General features: G+C 35.0%; 1 protein-coding gene across 2 annotated transcripts in view; it reads right to left on the bottom strand.

Annotated features, from left to right (window-relative positions):
- Positions 1-18713, bottom strand: part of Qser1 (glutamine and serine rich 1) — a 78516-nt gene that overhangs the window by 11837 nt on the left and 47966 nt on the right. For both annotated transcript variants that reach the window (XM_046455606.2, XM_046455586.2), the window contains exons 5-8: positions 4797-5122; positions 3461-3577; positions 2750-2883; positions 1725-1939 (exon numbers count right to left, since the gene is read on the bottom strand). In XM_046455606.2, the coding sequence (XP_046311562.1) occupies positions 1725-1939; positions 2750-2883; positions 3461-3577; positions 4797-5122 (792 nt within the window). The remainder of the gene's footprint in view (positions 1-1724; positions 1940-2749; positions 2884-3460; positions 3578-4796; positions 5123-18713) is intronic.

Raw genomic sequence — 18713 nt, 5'->3', positions numbered from 1 at the left:
AGCTTTTTAAAACAACACATTTAAAATAGACTTCAGCACTGAAAGAATTTTTATTATGACTTTATTTCTAATCAAATAATCTCTAAGATCATCTCTCAAGCAGTGATACTTGGAACTCAGAAACCATTCTTGACAACAACCTTAACCACAACCACCAAACAATTTATCATTCAAGTTTTCCCAAGATTACATCCGGAATTTCAACTCTGTCTTCTTTCCTTCATCCTTATTGCCTCTATTTAGCTTCAGATTCAATTTGTGCCTGAAACCATGCCTTGTAAAATTCAAATTTTACCATGTTGCTTCCCTATTTAAATCCCTCCAAGGACTGTCCGTTGCTTTTCAGTTTAGGTGTGGCATACTTGGCCTTCCATCACCCCTTTATCTCTTCCTATCTTTAACTTTATGCTCCAGGAGAACAACATATTTTCTCTGTAAAGGACCATATTAAATAGTTTAGGTTTTGTTGGTCATAAGGTCTCTACAGAAACTACCCAAACCTACCACTGTAGTGGAAAAGCAACTGTATGGAAATACATACATTTCCAAACAGTGTCTTTGGGCCATGTTCCAATAGCACTGTTATATAAGAACAGTCTGGTTGCAGTGGTGCACGCCTGCAATCCCAGCGACTCAGGAAGTTGAGGCAGGAGGATTGCAACCTCGTGATCAGCTTCAACAACTTAGTGAGGCCCTAAGCAACTTAGTGAGACCCTGTTTCAAAATAATACATAACGTAAAGGGCTGGGAACACTGCTCTGTGGTAAAGGGACCCTGACTTCCATCTTCAGTAATTCCCCTGCCCAGTCAATAAAAAAGGCTGATGACAAGATTTGGTCTATAGCCATAGTTTGCCAGTCTCTGCCCTTGAATTGCTTACAATTTCTTGCATACATCACACACCAAGGTTTGATAGCAAATGGAATGTGTGCTGTATATTCTTATGTCTTAAAAATTATATCAGTTTTAATTTCCAGTACACTATATTAACAAATATAAATACTCTACATAAATGCCCTTTAAGATTTTCTACAGTTTTTTTTTTTAGAGTAACAAAGGATTCTAAGGTCAGAAAGTTTGATAACTGCTTATCTGTTTCATTGCAATTTTCTCATTCTATAAAAAAGAAAATGAAGGTATATCTTAGTCATGGGCACAAGGTTGGCAGAAGCATATACAATTATTATGCATTGTATATATGTCAGAAGTAGATATTATTTTATGTATGTTTATATATGTCATATTAATTATAGTTTTTTTTTTTTTTTTAGTTTTCGGCGGACACAACATCTTTGTTTGTATGTGGTGCTGAGGATCGAACCCGGGCCGCACGCATGCCAGGCGAGCGCGCTACCGCTTGAGCCACATCCCCAGCCCATATTAATTATAGTTTTAAGTTGCTCCTTATTTAATGCTTTTCTTCTGGCATTAACAGAGACTTAGAAATTTAGAACTGGAAGACTGTTAGAACATTCTATCTACAAACTGACACAACTGAGGCTAGAATTCAAAAAGATGAGTTGTTTTTCTATTAAGGCTGAGTGTGTGGGCCATCTGAACTTCACTTAGTGTGTTTTTTTTCCCCCCTAAAAGCATAAGCAGAACTTGTAAGGTAGATAAATGCTGTAAAGAACAAATGAATTTCACATCTTCAGCATCATTGTTCCTTCCCTTCATGCAGACTGTCTGGAGGTATCAAGGTGCTCACTGTGCGGAGCACTCACCCTCGTCATCGCTACTACTAGAATGGATCTCAGGAGATGAATCAGACTGCGAAGATGAAAATTCTTCTTTCCATTTCTTGCGTTTCTTTGGTGGTGGCTCAGCTTTTACTTTTAGCTGTTTAACTTTGGGTTTCACAGAAGGAGCTTTTGTTGCAGTTTTTGATGCTGGAGGATCAGAAGTTTTACTGCTACTACTTGGCTTAGGCTGAACAGTTCTGTAATGTTACAAACAAACTTCATTAATACACTAAATCTTGTAAGACTAAAATAAATTAGGAAAAAATAGTGAGAATCACAGAAGAAAAAATTATTTAAAAACCCTCACCAACTCTTCCAAACTAAAATATATGCCCAATACATCAATAGTGACTCCCAGGAGGGTGTGGTGGTGCATGCCTCTAATCCCAGCAGGCTTGGGAGGCTGAGGCAGGAATATCGAGAGTTCAAAGCCAGCCTCATTTTATGGACAAAAAAGAGGACTTCAGAAAAATTTCTTCTCTATGTTACAAAGACCTTTTCACTCTAAAATTCAATTATTTTCTGTATACTATATGTTTCCATAAAAGGACTAAGGCAAAGAAAAGAATGGTTATTTCATCACAGTATGAGTTTTCTAGTGTCCACCTCATTCTTTCAAAAGAATCACTATTTCAACAGGTACTAAAATTTTCAGAACTATCTATTGTAACATCAAAAACAAGTCAGGCGAGGCACAGTGGCAGATGCCTATAATCCTAGCAGCTGGAGAGGCTGAAACAGGAGGATAGCGAGTTCGAAGCCAGCCTCAGCAATGGAGGCGCTAAGAACTCAGTAAGACCATCTCTAAATAAAATACAAAATAGGGCTGGGGATGTGGCTCGGTGGTTGAGTGCCCCTGAGTTTCAATCCCTGGTACCAAAAAGCAAACAAACAAATAAATAAACAAACAAATCAGTCTCTTCAACTGATACAATCTTTTTTGTACAATGATATTGCCAAAAATAGGCCTATAAAAATGTAAAAATATTACAAAAGAAAACAAATACCTAATAGTTTGTGAAGGCTTATTTCTTGGTTTTTTGGAACACACACGGACATATTCCTTTTTGTTTGCATTTTCAATGAACTTCACATATATCCTTTTGTATTTAGTCTTTGCATCTCCAAAATATCCAAGGTACTAAGGAAAGAAACACCTTGAATTACATAATTGTACAATCTACACATAAATATTACTTTGTTGTCTGGATTCTCACTTGCATCCTTCATCTTCCCTGAAATGCAGCTCTGGCCAAGCTAGTTTTACCCTGAATAAAAATGATTCTAGGCTCATTTTTGACTGTAAGCCAATCCATATGATTATAAAAGCAATCTCATTTGACAGATGCTTAGCTACTCAAATCTACTGAACAGCTATGAAAGTACAAAAGAATAACTTCTATCAGTCTTCTGGTAACTCAGGATATTTGGTACAATAATCAATACAAGAGCTCACGAGTCCATGTGAAACCTTTAGTCTAACACTAATCCCTTTCCTTTATCTAAAAAAAAAGTTAAGCAACAGTCATTAAATTTTAAATAGCTAGGATTTACTGATTTTATTTTTAAATTACACTATCAGAGTTTCATATACTATGTAGTTCAAATATTTTAAAATATTTAATATAAAATTTATTTAAATCTAAAATCATTCTATATTTTCTCCTGGATCATTGTTGAAATATAGGAAGGCTAACATAAACAAGCATTTTACTTACACTATTTGTGGCTGCAAATTCTCTTTGCCCATCTCGAACTTCTGGAACAAATTTCTGTAATAAAGCTTTTTGTACTTTCCAAATAGCTGGGGGCTCTTTTCCTGTTTTTAAAGCCTCCTGTTGTAAGAAATTATTTATATTTTAGATTTATAGAATATCTTAGAGCTGAAAGAAATATTAAAAACCTCTTCAATCATTTATTTCTAATTACTACTGTATTTCTGTTATAATTATTTTTTTTCCCTTGCAGTGTTAGGATCAAATCCTGGGTTTCGCGCATGCTACGGAAGCATTCTACCACTAAGTTGTACCCCTAGCCCCTAGCAATAACTCTTATAAGCTGGTTATGTTATTCAGTCTCTGCTTAAATTCTTTCAAAAATAGGGAGCTCACTAACACAAGTAGCACATTAACTTTTTGTTGGAAAATCTTCTGCTAATGATATTGTCATATATTATTTATGCAATGTTATAAAAGTATATACATATTTCAAAAGACCAGAAACAAATATGCTAAAGTATTTACAGTAGTTGATTATGAATGGAAGGAATATAGTTATTGAATGCTATGTTTTTGTTCTAACTAATGCCATTCTGCTCTGCTTCAATGTAAGAAGAAAAAAAAAAGATAAAAGCATGGGAGGGGAGGGGAGGGGAAGGGAGGGGGGATAGTAGAGGATAGGAAAGGCAGCAGAACACATCAGACACTAGTATGGCAATATGTAAAAAAGTGGATGTGTAACCGATGTGATTCTGCAATCTGTATAAGGGGTAAAAATGGGAGTTCATAACCCACTTGAATCAAATGTGTGAAATATGATATGTCAAGAACTATATAATGTTTTGAACAACCAATAATAAAAAAAAGATAAAAGCAAAAGCAAGCTAACAAAAATTCAAAAATGTATTATCTTAAGCATGACTAAAATTTTCTTATTTAAAGTTATGAAATTAAGTCTAAATTATATTTTTACATGATAGTCCTGTTATTTTTCTTTAAGCTTTAAAATTATATAAATTACCATTTTCTATAAAAAGTTCTAATAACATATTGAGTTGGAAGCCTTGAAAAACTTAACATTTCAAAACTACGGTAATTACTAGCATCAACTGAATCTGACAGGTCAGAAACACATCACATCAAGATAAAGTTAAAACCATTTTCAATGATTTCCTTTTTCAAAATATCTAACATCTACTAGATATTACACTTAGAATAATTGTAAAAATATAACACTTGTAATGGAAGGTAGATGAATGCTAATGAAGTCATCATGAAGGCTATAAATGCACTGTAAGTGAACTACAACCTTTAAACTTGTGAATGTTCACATCACCTTAAAAGTCTCTATGTCTTCTATCTTTACCACAAATTCATCACGCTCTCTGTATTGGCCTTCTCCTCCACTTTCTGTGTTTTCTTCATCTGTAAAACCTTCTATGGCAACAGTGTCCTGTTCTTTTGCAAACTGTTCTGAAGGAAGATCATCATGATCAACGGCTTTTGGGGGTTCTGTAGAATTTATATTTTCCAGAATGTTTACTGCAGATGAAGTAGATTGGAGAGATTCTTGCTTAACTGTACCCACAGTGGTGGAGGTAGTAGTGGTACTAGGAGTACCGGCAGATGGGCTAGTACTTGCCACCTGTAGGGCTTCTGAAACTAAATAAAGTAAATGCAAATCAGTAATACAAATATTTAAAATTTACATGTTTTGAGTAAAATCTGAACAATTTAAAAAGAAAAGTGTGATTATTTTTGCAATGAAATAGTTGAAGCAGTCAAAACCATTGGAAGAAATTAAGAATAGCTGACAATTTCCAAGAATCAAAGTTGTGAGAACTGAATCTGGATGACAAGAAGATTGCAATGCAAACCTGCACGTATGTATGTATGTAGTATGTATCTTTATCCCCAACTCCACTTTAGGTAGAACAAAGACATATTAAAAGAATAATCACATAAAAGTGATATAGGAAAAGGTCAGGCAACTAAATCTATAAAGAAGTCGTAGAAAATGAAAGGCCAATTAGATGTGGGAGAGGAAAATATCCCCCAAATACTATAAAACAACACTAGAAACAAATGGAGGGAAGGTATAAAGAAATATGTCAACAAATCAAATAACCTAGATGAAATGTGTCCCTAGAAGATACAAACTACTAAAAAGGCCTCAGGAAGAAAGGGAAAATCTAAATAGACTAATATATATATCCATCCATATATCCATCCATCCCCCAGGATAGTAGAAGAGCAAATAAATATATATAAAGTAGTTTAGAAGCATCCTACAAACAACAAGCCAAATGGCTTTAATGATGAATTCTATCAACAGAGAATTAACACCAATCCTTTACAAACTCCAAAAAATAGGAGGAAACAATTCCCAACTCATTTTATAAGGCCATTATTATTCTAATACAAAAACATGAGAAAACTACAGACCACAACATAAGCACAAAAATCCTGAACAAAATACAAGCAAATTTGCTAATATATAAAAAGAGTTATATAGGAGCTAGGGACATAGTGGTTAAGTGCATGGTTAGCAGGCATGAGGCCATGGTTTCAATGCCTAGAACCAAAGAAGGAAAAACAAAAAAAAAGAATCACACAGTCATGACCAAGTGGGGTTTATCTTAGGAATATAGGTTAGCTTAATATTTTCAAATCAATGCTGCCCCCTTGCGGTGACTCTAGACACTAAGGTAGGAGGATCCCAAGTTCGAGGCTAGCCTCTAAAGCTTGGTGAGTCTCTTCCTTGAAATAAAAAATAGAGTTGAACCCAGTGGCACTCTACTACCATATGTGGCTCAGTGGTAGAGTGCCCCTGGGTTCAATCCTAGTACCACAAAAGAGGGGGAAGTCAATCAACACAATATACTATGTTAACAGAACAAAGAACTAAACCAAAGGATCATCTCAACACATGAAATAACACATTTGACAAAATTTAATACCCTTTCATGATAAAACAAACAAAGAAACAAACCTAAAAACAGAAGAGAATTTACCCAAATGATAGAAGATATCTAGAGAAAACTCACTATCACCATACTTAATGTTGAAAACTGGATGCTTTCTCCTAAGAAAGATATTTAAAGAAAAAAAACTACCTCCATTTGTTGATGACAGATCTTGTATATATAGAAAATTCTAAGGAATTTACTAAGACAGAACTAGTAAATGAGTTCAGCAAGACTGCAGGGAACAAGACCAATATATTTAACAATCAAATGTATTTCTATAATACTTAATACTTAAAATACATAATACTTAAAATGAAAAATCCCAAAATGAAAATAGAAACATAATTTACAACAGTACTGAAACAAAATATTTAGGAATAAATTTAAAGAAGTGCAAAGCTTACACTGTAAAAACTAAAAAACAGTGTTGGAAGAAAATTTTAAAGGTCCAACCATATAATTAGGAAAATATCCCATGTTCATGGATCAGAAAACTCCAAAACGGTGTTCAAAGAAAATTTTAAAGGTCCAACCATATAATTAGGAAAATACCCCATGTTCGTGGATTAGAAAACTTAACATTGGGGCTGGGGTTGTGGCTCGGTGGTAGAGCGCTTGCTTAGCATGTGCGAGGCCCTGGGTTCGATCCTTGGCACCACATGAGAATAAATAAAGATATTGAGTCCAACTACAACTAAAAATATATATATATATATATACACATTAAAAAAAGGAAAACTTAACGTTGTTAAGATGGCAATACCCCTCAAATTGATGTACAGATTCAACTCAACCCCTATAAAAATTCTAACTGTATTTTTTCCCCATAAATTGGCACACTGATTCTAAAATTCATGGAAATGAAAGAGACCCAGATAGCTGAAAAACCCAGAATAGTAGAAGAGCAAATTTGGAAGACTCACTTCCAATTTTAAAATGTACTATAAAACTACAATAATCAAGGCAGCATGATATTAACATACACAAATATAGTCATAGTCAAATATAGTCATAAAGTAGTAGAGCAGAAAGACCTTCTGGACTCCTGTATTTACAAAAATTTTCAACAAAAGTACTAAAACCATTAAGTAGGGAAAGAACAATCTTTTCAACAAATGGTGCTTAGACGCCTGGACAGCCACAAAAGAACAAAGTTGGACCTCCACTCATACCATATAGATTTAGATATAGAAGCTAAATTTTTTTTTAAAAAAAAATTTAGTTATAAATGGACACAATCCATTTATGTATGTATGTATGTGGTGCTGGGGATGGAACTCAGTGCCTCATAGGTATTAGGCAAGCAATCTACCACTGAGCCACAATCCCAGCCCCCTAGAAGCTAAAATAATTAAATTCTTAAAGGAAACAGGTGTAAATCTGTTTTTGTTTTTGAAACAGAGTCTCACTAAGTTGTTTAGGGCCTTACTGAAATGTTTAGGCTAGACTTGAACTTGTGATTGTCCTACCTCAGCCTCTAAGTCACTGGGATTACAGGTGTGTGTCACCATGGGTGCCCTTGAGATAAAGTTTTAGAAATGCCACCAAGAGCATATGTGACCAAAGAAAGCAAAACAAACTTCATCCAAATGTAAAACTAATACCATCAAGAAAGTGAAAAGATAACCTACAGAATGGAAAACAATCATAAATAGTAATAATATACTTATCAAAGATTTATATCCAGAATACTAACATAACTCATACACCTCAATAATGAAAAGACAAATAATTTAAAAAATGGGCAAAGGATCTGAATAGACATTGTCCCAAGAAGATATTAAAAATAACCAGCCAGGGGCAGTGGCGCATGCCTGTAATCCCAGAGGCTCTGGAGGCTGAGATGGGAGGATGGCGAATTCAAAGCCAGCCTCAGCAATGGTGAGGTGCTAAGCAACTCAGTGAGACCCTGTCTCTAAATAAAATACAAAACTGGGCTGGGGATGTGGCTCAGTAGTTGAGTGCCCCGGAGTTCAATCCCTGGTGCCTGCCCTCTCTCCACCAAAATAAAAAAAAGCATATGAAAGGCCACTCAAGGAGTCATTAGGTAAATGCAAATCAAAATGAGATACAACTTTTACACCTATAGGATGGCTTTAGTTAGTAATACACATGACAAGTGTCAGCAAGAATGTGGAGTAATTGCAGCCCTCATACAATGTAAATGGGAATGTAAAATAGTACAGGCTCTTTGGGTATCAAGTACAGCCATTCCTCCATTACACATGGACATATGATATGACTGAAGAATTTCACTTCTGGACATGTAGAAAAATAAAAATAAACACACACACAAACTTGTACATGGGGGAAAAAACAAATTTGTACATGGAACTGGGAATGTAGCTCAGTGGTAGAATGCTTACCCTGCAAGTGTGAGGCCCTGGATTCCATTCCTAGCAATGCAAAACAAACGCAAAATCTTGTACATGACTGTTCATAGCAGTGGTATTCAAAATAGCCAAAATTGGGGGGGACCCCAAATGATCATTAAATGATGAATGGATAATCAGGTACTGATACATGGTAGGTACATCATGGATAAATGCTGAAAACATGCTAAATTAAGGAAGCTATCCAGAGAATGTCACCTATTATATGATTTTATATGAAATGTCCAAAATAGTTAAATCTATAAAAAATGAAAATAGATTAGTGGTTGCCTACGGCTTGATAAGGTGTTGGGATTGACTGCTAATGAGTACAGGGAATACAGGCATTTGGGGGGAAATGATGAAAATGTTCTAAAATTAGACTGTGGTGATGGTTACACAATTCTATGAAGCCACTTAGTATATTTTAAATAGGTAGATGTTATGGCAAGTAAATTATAATTCAATACAACTGATGAAAAAACTTTGAGGGCCAGACCTGATAGACAAATCCTAGGCTGAGGAACAAATATAATGTAGCATTCCAGTGGTAATTCTGAATAATACTAATGAAATAAGATAATGATAATATAAACAAAAACAGTACTAAAGACACAAAAGCCAGTGAGCCTATCACTTATACTAACCTATGCAGCAGGGGCATTTGATCATAGGTTAAATTGTAAAAGTTGTTTCTTTTAAAAATGTGAATTCTACTTGCCTAGAGTGATAGAGAACTGAGAGAGAATTAAAGCAGACCTCAGAAACACATTCTAAAATACTTCTCAGCTTAAGTAAAGCCCTGATTTTTGTTATCAGCTAGCCAACCTGTTCTCTTACCCAATTAAATCTATCCCTAAACCAGTTAAGGGAAAAGTCCAGTTGAGAAAGTATAGATGAATAAGTTTATCTGATATTAGAAGTCCATACTATAGAATTTTATCCAAATGTAATGTATCTGTAAAACTATAATTACACTATAATACTTTCTACCACAAAAATCGGTATATAAATGTACACTGACTTGTGACAGGTTCTAAATATTAGACATTTCTCACATTACAATAATTGTGAATCCAAAAATAGTATTTCAAATTTTAATGAAAAAGAATGTTCTGTTGGGTGGATATAGCATTTAAAGATTATTTGTGCATGGATCCATGAATAAATAGTACTTACTATGACAGGTTTTACAATATTTTATTTTTGTCCATTTTTATTGAAAAATAATTGAGAAACTGTGTTCATATAAATAAAGAATAAAAGGGATTTTTTTAAAAATAGCAATGACAATGCATTCTACAAATATCCCCCCCTTCCCGCTTTTTTTTTTTTCTTTTCTTTTTTCTGCAGTGCTAGGGATTGAACCAAGGTCCTTATGCACACTAGGCAAGTATTCTATCCCCAAGCTATATATCCAGTCCTGGGAAATACTTTCTAAGTCACATGGCAAAACAAATCCCATAGCTATCTACAGAGATAGCTATTAGCAGACCCCGAGAGAAATAAATTATAAACAACATGCTTTAGCCAGATGCAAAAAGAGGATATATGACCCCCCAAAAGATAAAAGGTATAAGAAGGAATGAAGGGTAAAGTGCTAAATACATAGGTAAATCTCAACAAGTGCTATTTAAAACACTATTAATGATGCCTTGAGTATAAATATGTAGTAACAGTAATATTTAAGATAGAAGGAGAGTAAATGAGCTTGTCAATGTTCAAAAGACAGTATTGCCTAAGAAGATACTGACAGATTTTGAGAAGCTGAAAATGCATATTGTAACCAGGAAAAGAACAGAAATACTTCACCCAAACAATCAAAAGGGTGGGAAAGAATGAAACAAGTGAAAGAAGACTGATCATGTATTGACACTTCTTTGGTTTTGTTTCTCCAAAGTGCTAGGAATTGAATGCAGAGCCTCATGCATGAACCATGGGCTATACCCTCTCCCTCTATGGATAGTTACTGAAACCAAGTGATACATGAGTTTATTTCATCATGCTAATTTCTCTACTTTTATGTTTAAAATTTTCCATTATAAAAAATTAAGCAGGTCTCTCTCTGCTTCCTGGTGCTATATCCTGAGCTGCATTTCTCCAGCACACTCTTCCACTATGATGTTCTTCTGCCTCATTTAGAGCACAAAGCAATGAAGCCAGCTGATTATGTACTGAAATTTCTGAAACCCCAGAAACAGAGTTTCACGTTTCCTTTAATTGGTGGGAAGCATGTAAACTGATCGGTGGTGAATGTAAGTCAATGTGGCGAGTGGTAAGTGGGGAGTGCTAGGGACTGAATCGGAGTGGGTTTGTTCCATGCTTTTGTATTTATGACAGGGTGTATACTGCTGTTCTGTGTAACAAAAAAGAATAAAAAATAAAATAAAACAGCATTGCTGAAAGGATGGGAAAGAATAAAATATGGAATGGAATTTAACAAAATCACATTACATGCATATATAAATGTGCCACAGGGAATTTCACCTTTATGTATGTGGAAAATACCAATTAAAAATAAATAAGTAGCTGGGCAAGGAAGAGCAATCGAGTAGAGAAAGGAGAATAGGGGGAGGGAAGAGGGGAGAGAGAGTGGAGGGAATGGTGACTGAAATAAAATTCCATGCATGTATGACTTTGTTAAAATGAACCCACTATATATTATAATGCTCTAATAAAAAAAGTAAAAATAAGAAAGCATATATCCAAAGCTAAAAAAAAGTCAGTGTAGTCATGGAGAATTTAGGTTGTCATACAGTGCAAGGCCTACAACTGGATGCTGTATAAAAGAATGTGACTGGAAGAATTTTAAGCAATTGAAGACACTGAGACTCAAGAACAGTACCCATCTTAATTACTTCTCATTATTTCGTTAGTTTTCATTACTTCATCCATGACCTAGTATTTCTGTGTGTGAATGTCTGTAATGAATAAAAAATTAATTAAAATATTATTTTAAAAAGTTAAACAGGGTTGGGAATACAGCTCAGTGGTAAAGTGCATACTTTTATTAGTATGTGTGAGGTACTGGGTTTAATTCCCAACACATACACACACACACACGTTAAGCCAAAAAAAAAAAAGTGTAACTTCTAAATTAGTTGAGGGAAATTTATTGATATTGTACAATGTCCTTTATAATGAGTTTTAAAACACACTAAACAGAAGTATAGTGTATAGTGATGCATACTAAAGTGGGAAATTTATATATAAAAAAAAAAAAAGCTAGGGAATGCTGGGCATTATGGCACAAGCCTGTAATTCCAGCTACCTGTAATTCCAGCTACAAAATAAACTGAGGCAGGAGGATCCAAATTTGAGGCCAGTTTTGGGCAACTTGGTGAAACCCTGTCTCAAAATAAAAAAGCAGTAGCGCTCTTGCCTCAATGTTCAAGGCCTTGAGTTCAATATCCAATACTGTCCCCACCCCACCCCACCTCCCAAAAAAAAGAGAAAGAAAAGCAGAATATCATCCAAATCAATTAGTGATTAGTGGTTAGCTCTAAGGGTTATGAGTGGGTATTAAAACTCAATTTATTTTTGTATTTTCTTGCTTTCCAATTAATGGAATTTAATGCCACAAATTTTCTTCTTTGTTCCTCATTCTGGCCACATCCCATTAATTTCAATGCTCCACCCTCCATTCCAAGCAATATGTCATTTTGGTTTTGGCTTCCTTTTTAGCCAAGATTTAGAAAGGTGGATATTTCTTTCTTTTTTTCTTTTGCAAATATATGAAATTACTGCATGGTGGTCAGAGAATATGACTTGAATAATGTCTGCAATTTTCAAATTTATGGAAATTCTTTTGTATACTTTTAACTTTGTTATATTTCCATATGTGAGTTACATTTCACAAGAAAAACATGTTTTGAAAGAAAACACAGATATGGAAAAACACTGAAAAATGTGAACAATGGTATTTTTAGTACGGCAATGTTAGAAATCATTAAATGAGTAAAAGAATATTTTTATTATGTTAATAAGAAATTTAACTGTAGCAAAATTTTATGCACCTACTTATGAGTTTAAAACATAACAAGTAAACAGTATTAGAAAAACAATAAAACATAGTGGGAAACTTTAACACACCTTTCTCAGGAATCAACAGATCAAGCAATCTAAAAATAAATAAGGATAGAGAGGATTTTAAAAATCTTTTTATTATTATAAAATTTTAAAGATACACAAAGTAGAGAATACAAATCTTCATGTACTACATAACTCAACCTTAACAAGCATAAACATTTTGTTTCTTAGGGTTTTTTTTTTTGGAGGATAGGAGGTTGGTATAGGGGATTGAACAAAGAAGAGCCTTGCCACTGAGTACATCCCCAGTACTATTTTATCTTTGAGACAGGGTCTTGCTAAATTGCTGAGGCTGGCCTTGAACTTGTGCTCATCCTTCCTCACTCCCAAGTTGCTGGGATTACAGCTGTGTATCCACCACAAACTTAAAAAAAAATTTTTTTTTTAGTTGTTGATGACCTTTATTTTATTTATTTGTATGCAGTGCTGAGAATGGAACCCAAGACATATGATAGGCAAGCGCTCTACCACTGAGCCACAACCCCAGCTCTACCACAAACGTTTTTGATATACTTGTTTTATCTATCACTGTGTGTCTGTAAAATGCAAATCCCAGACATGTTATCCTCCTCCAAAATATAATACATGTATAGCTGGGCACAATGGTGCATGCCTGTAATCCCAGTGGTGGGGGAGGCTGAGGCAGGAGGATCACAAGTTCAAAGCCAGCCTCAGGAAAAGTGAGGTGCTAAGCAACCCAGTAAGGCCCTGTCTCTAAATAAAATACAAAATACAAAATAGGGCTTGATATGTGGCTCAGTGGTTGAGCGCTCCTGAGTTCAATCCCCAGCACCCCCCACCCCAATAGTAATATACATACATTTTCTTATATAACTGCATGTCATTTATTATGCTTAAAAATTTAAAAAGACATAAAGAATTTGAACAATGTTATCTATACTTAGTACTTGAGAAGAATTTATCAAAATTAAACATTTAACAACCCACTAACAAAATTTTGATCAACTTCTAAACATGGACATATTCCCTAAACAAAATGTGAATTAATTTTTTAAAATAACAAACTACTTTTAACAGAGAAGAACACCTGCCCATTTCTCACAACTCCTGGGTTAAAAAGGAAATCAAAACTAAAATGAGAACTGAACAGACACTTCTCTGAAGAAGATATACAAGTGATCAAAAAATATATGAAAAAAAAGTGTTCAACATCATTAGTAATTAGAGAAATGCAAGTCAAAACTACTCTAAGATTCCTACATGTACCTAGGGTAATGATGTCCATCTCATTCCACCATCTTTCCTATCCTTATAAACCCTTCCTTTCCCTCCCCATTGCCCAATCCAGAGTTCTTCCATTCTTCACATTCTCCCCACCTAATCATAGATCAGCATCCACTAATCAGAGAAAACATTCAGCCTTTAGTTTTTTAGGATTGGCTTACTTCGCTTAGCATAAAATTCTCCAACTCCATCCATTTACCTGCAAATGCCATAATTTTATTCTCTTTTAATACTGAGTAATATTCCATTGTGTGTATACAACACAGGATAGATCAAGCTACATCAAGGGGCGGAAAGGGGGAAAGATAGCCAGATATATTCAAGTTCTACCAAATTCCTATTATATAGGGTAAACTTTTTTTCAAAGCTTAGACAAACATGAAAACTTTGCCATTTTAATCTGGAAGACTGATTTAATCTTGACTACAAAAATAAACAAAATTAAGACTGAAACACACAAAACAAAATAAACCACTATAAACTAATCCATTTATGAGCCTAAGGATAAAATATTAACAAGGTAAATCTTGTAATGGATTAAAATAACTCATCATGACCAAGCACAGTTCATGGCAGAAAAAGTTTAGAAAGATTTTGTATTAGGAAACCAAGTAATAACATCACAGTACAGATTAATGACAGGGGAAAAGCATTTATCAGAAAAGCTCCAGGGCTGGGGATGTGGCTCAAGCGGTAGTGCGCTCACCTGGCATGCGTGCGACCTGGGTTCGATCCTCAGCACCACATACAAACAAAGATGTTGTGTCCGCCAAGAACTAAAAAATAAATATTAAAAAAAAATTCTCTCTCGCTCTCTCCCTCTCTCACTCTCTTAAAAAAATGGCATTTATACATAATGGAGTATTACTCTGCATTAAAAAATGACAAAATCATAGAATTTACAGGGAAATGGATGGCATTAGAGCAGATTACGCTAAGTGAAGCTAGCCAATCCCTAAAAAACAAATGCCAAATGTCTTCTTTGATATAAGGAGAGTAACTAAGAACAGAGTAGGGTCGAAGAGCATGAGAAGAAGATTAACATTAAACAGGGATGAGAGGTGGGAGGGAAAGGGAGAGAGAAGGGAAATTGCATGGAAATGGAAGGAGACCCTCAGAGTTATACAAAAGTACATACAAGAGGAAGTGAGGGGAAAGGGAAAAATAATACAAGGGGGACAAATGAATGTCAGTAGAGGGGGCAGAGAGAGAAGAGGGGAGGGGAGGGGAGGGGAGGGGAGGGGAGGGGAGGGGAGGGGAGGGGAGGGGGGATAGTAGAGGATAGGAAAGGCAGCAGAACACAACAGACACTAGTATGGCAATATGTAAATCAATGGATGTGTAACTGATGTGATTCTGCAACCTGTATATGGGGTAAAAATGGGAGCTCATAACCCACTTGAATCAAAGTGTGAAATATGATATATCAATAACTATGTAATGTTTTGAACAGCCAACAATAAAAAATTAAAAAAAAAAACCAAAAAACAAAACAAAACAAAAACAAAAACAACAAAAAAAATCAGAAAAGCTCCAAAAAGTGACAGGCTGGGTGTGGTGGCACACACTGGTGCAATTCCAGTGGCTGAGGAGGCTGAGGCAGGAGGACCATGGGTTCAAAGCCAGCCTCTGCAAAAGCAAGGTGCTAAGCAACTCAGTGAGACTCTGTCTCTAAATAAAATACAAAATATGGCTGGATATGTGGCTCAGTGGTTGAGTGCCCCTGAGTTCAATCCCTAGTACCAAAAAAAAAAAAAAAAAAAAAAAGCAACCGACAAACTGGTGTAATAGCACAGGGCTGTAATCCCAGAGACTGGAAGGCTGAGGTAAGAAGATCACTAGTTCAAGGCCAGTGTCAGCAACTAAGTGAGGCCCTAAGCAATTTAGCAATACCCTGTTTCAAAAAGAAAAAGGAAAAAAAGAGGGGAGGGTTTGGGATGTGGCTCAGTGGTTAAGTGCCACTGGGTTCAATCTGAGGAGCCAAAGGAAAAAAGCAACTGACGAAATTGAATAACAATTGTTTATTTTTTTGGTTGAGTAAGGGAGTACTGGAAATTAAACCCAGAGGAGCTTTTCCTGAGTGCCCCTGTGTTCAATCCCTAGTACCAAAAAAAAAAAAAAAAGAAAGAAAAAAAGTAGACTTCAGAATAAGAATTATTACCAAGCAAGAATTAATCTTAAATGTGTATACATCTAAAGGCAGCTCAAAATATAGAAAATAACTGAAAGTAAAAGACAAATCCACAAACGTACTTGGTGATTACAACACTATCTCAGTTATTAAAAATAGATAATCAGCAAAGTGAACAACACTAACAACCAACTTAATCTAATGGACACTTATAGAATAATCTATTCAATAACAAAATACATACTCTTTTAATGTATATGGAGAACACACCAAATCAACCATATTCTGGGCTACAACGCAAACATATTTAAATGCATTGCAATCTCACAATGTATATTCTCTGATCTTAATGGAATTTAACCAGAAATCAATGAAGGAAAGGCATCCAGAAAATCCTCACATATTTGAAATTTAAACAATCTAATCTAAAGAGCTTATGAATTGAAAAAGCAGCATTAAAGGAAAAATTTCAAATTCTGAACTAAAGAAAATAAACATACAACATATCCAAACTGGTGAGAGGTACCTAAAACAATGCTTACTGTAGCAAAGAAATACCAAAAAGAAAAATACTAGAAAAGAGCAAAATAAACTAAACCAAACAGAAGAAATAATGAAAACAGCAGAAATCAATGAAATTGTCAACAAAGGAGAAATGTTGGTGAAATTAAAGCTGATCTTTGGAAGTGATCAATAAAATCCATAAAATTTTGTGCACACTGACCAAGACAAAATGAGAGAAGATGCAGATTACTAACATCAGGAATGAAAGATGGAGAATCACTACAAAGCTACAGACACTACAAAGATAATGGCAGAAATGTCACCAGCAACAACTCTATATCCGTAAATTGGATATATTGATAAAATGAACCAGTTCCTTGAATGATACAAACTACTAAAACTATAGTCAAGAAGAAATAGACAAAATGAACACTTCTATTAATGAAAGAACTGAATTCATAAACTTTTTTACTGATAAAGAAAACTCCAGGTCCAGATGGTTTCATTGGCAAAATTGACCAAACATATGTGGAAGAAATAGTACCACTCACCCCAATCTCTTGTACAAAATAGGAAAGACAGGGAAACTCCCCACCCATTTGTGAGGCCAGCAATAACTTGATACCAAAACAGAAATGGGCATTAGAAAAGAAAATTACAGATAACTGTCATGAACACAGATAAGAAAAATCCTCCAAAAATATTAGAAAGTTGCATCCATCAATGTTTTTTTTTTTTTTAAGAGAGAGAGAGAGAGAGAGAGAGAGAGAGAGAGAGAGAGAGAGAGAATGAATGAGAATTTCAATATTTATTTTTCAGTTTTTGGCGGATACAACATCTTTGTATGTGGTGCTGAGGATCGAACCCGGGCAGCACGCATGCCAGGCGAGCGCGCTACCGCTTGAGCCACATCCCCAGCCCATCAATGTTTTTTAAAAGATGATGTATGGGGGGAGGGCTGTGGCTGTGGCTCAGTGGTAGAGCACTCACCTAACACATTCGAGGCCCTGAGCTTGATCCTCAGCACGGTGTAAGAATGAATGAATGAATGTATTGTGTCCAACTACAACTGAAAAATATTTATTTATTTATTTATTTTTATATACATGGCAATAGTGGAATGTATTATACACTCATTAGATGACATATCATAACCAGTGGAGTTTATCTAGAGAATACAAGTCTGAGAATATATTTAAAAACTGATCAGTGTAATTAACTATAGAGACAGACTAAATAAGAAAATAAGACCATCTCAACAGATGAAGGAAAGGCACTTGAAAAAATTCAACCTCTATGAATTATAAAAAGTGTCAGCAGGAGCCAGTATTGCCTGCCAAGCACACAGAAGGCCCTAGGTTCCACACAGCAAAAAGGAGAAAGAGAGAGAGGGAGAGGGAGGGAAAAGGAGAGGAAAGGGGAGGGGAGTGACTTTCTTATTTACAGATATCATCATTATCTGGAGACAAAATCCTATAGAATCTACAAAAAGAAAAAAGAGAAAGAAAAAAAAATCCTAGAATAACGAGTTGTACAAATCCACATGAATTAAGATCAATATGCAAAACTCAACTGTATTTTTTATAATCTACCAATGGTTTATTTATAATCTACAGTAAATAATTGGAATTTGAAAATTCTGGGAGGCTGAGACAGAATTCCAACTTTGAGGCCAGCCTCAACAACTCAGCAAAACTCAGTCTCAAAATAAAAAGAACTGGGGATGTAGTTTGGTATAAATCACCCCTGGGTTCAATCCCTAGTCCCTGACCCCAGCAAAAAAAAATTCAAATTGCTGCAGATTCAATGAAATCATAATCCAGCAGGCAAGTTTTTATTTAGATTGTTATATAGCTTAAAGATGTATTTCTTTTGTAAAGATCAACACATTAATTTTATGGCATTACAATCTTATCTGTGACTTTGTTCTCATTGATTGATAT

The sequence above is a fragment of the Marmota monax genome, unplaced genomic scaffold, assembly GCF_021218885.2.
Source record: "Marmota monax isolate L192 unplaced genomic scaffold, Marmota_monax_Labrador192_F-V1.1 WCK01_AAM20220418_F8-fsc00047, whole genome shotgun sequence".
Lineage (NCBI taxonomy): Eukaryota > Metazoa > Chordata > Mammalia > Rodentia > Sciuridae > Marmota > Marmota monax.
This window is presented reverse-complemented; position numbering and strand designations above follow the sequence as displayed.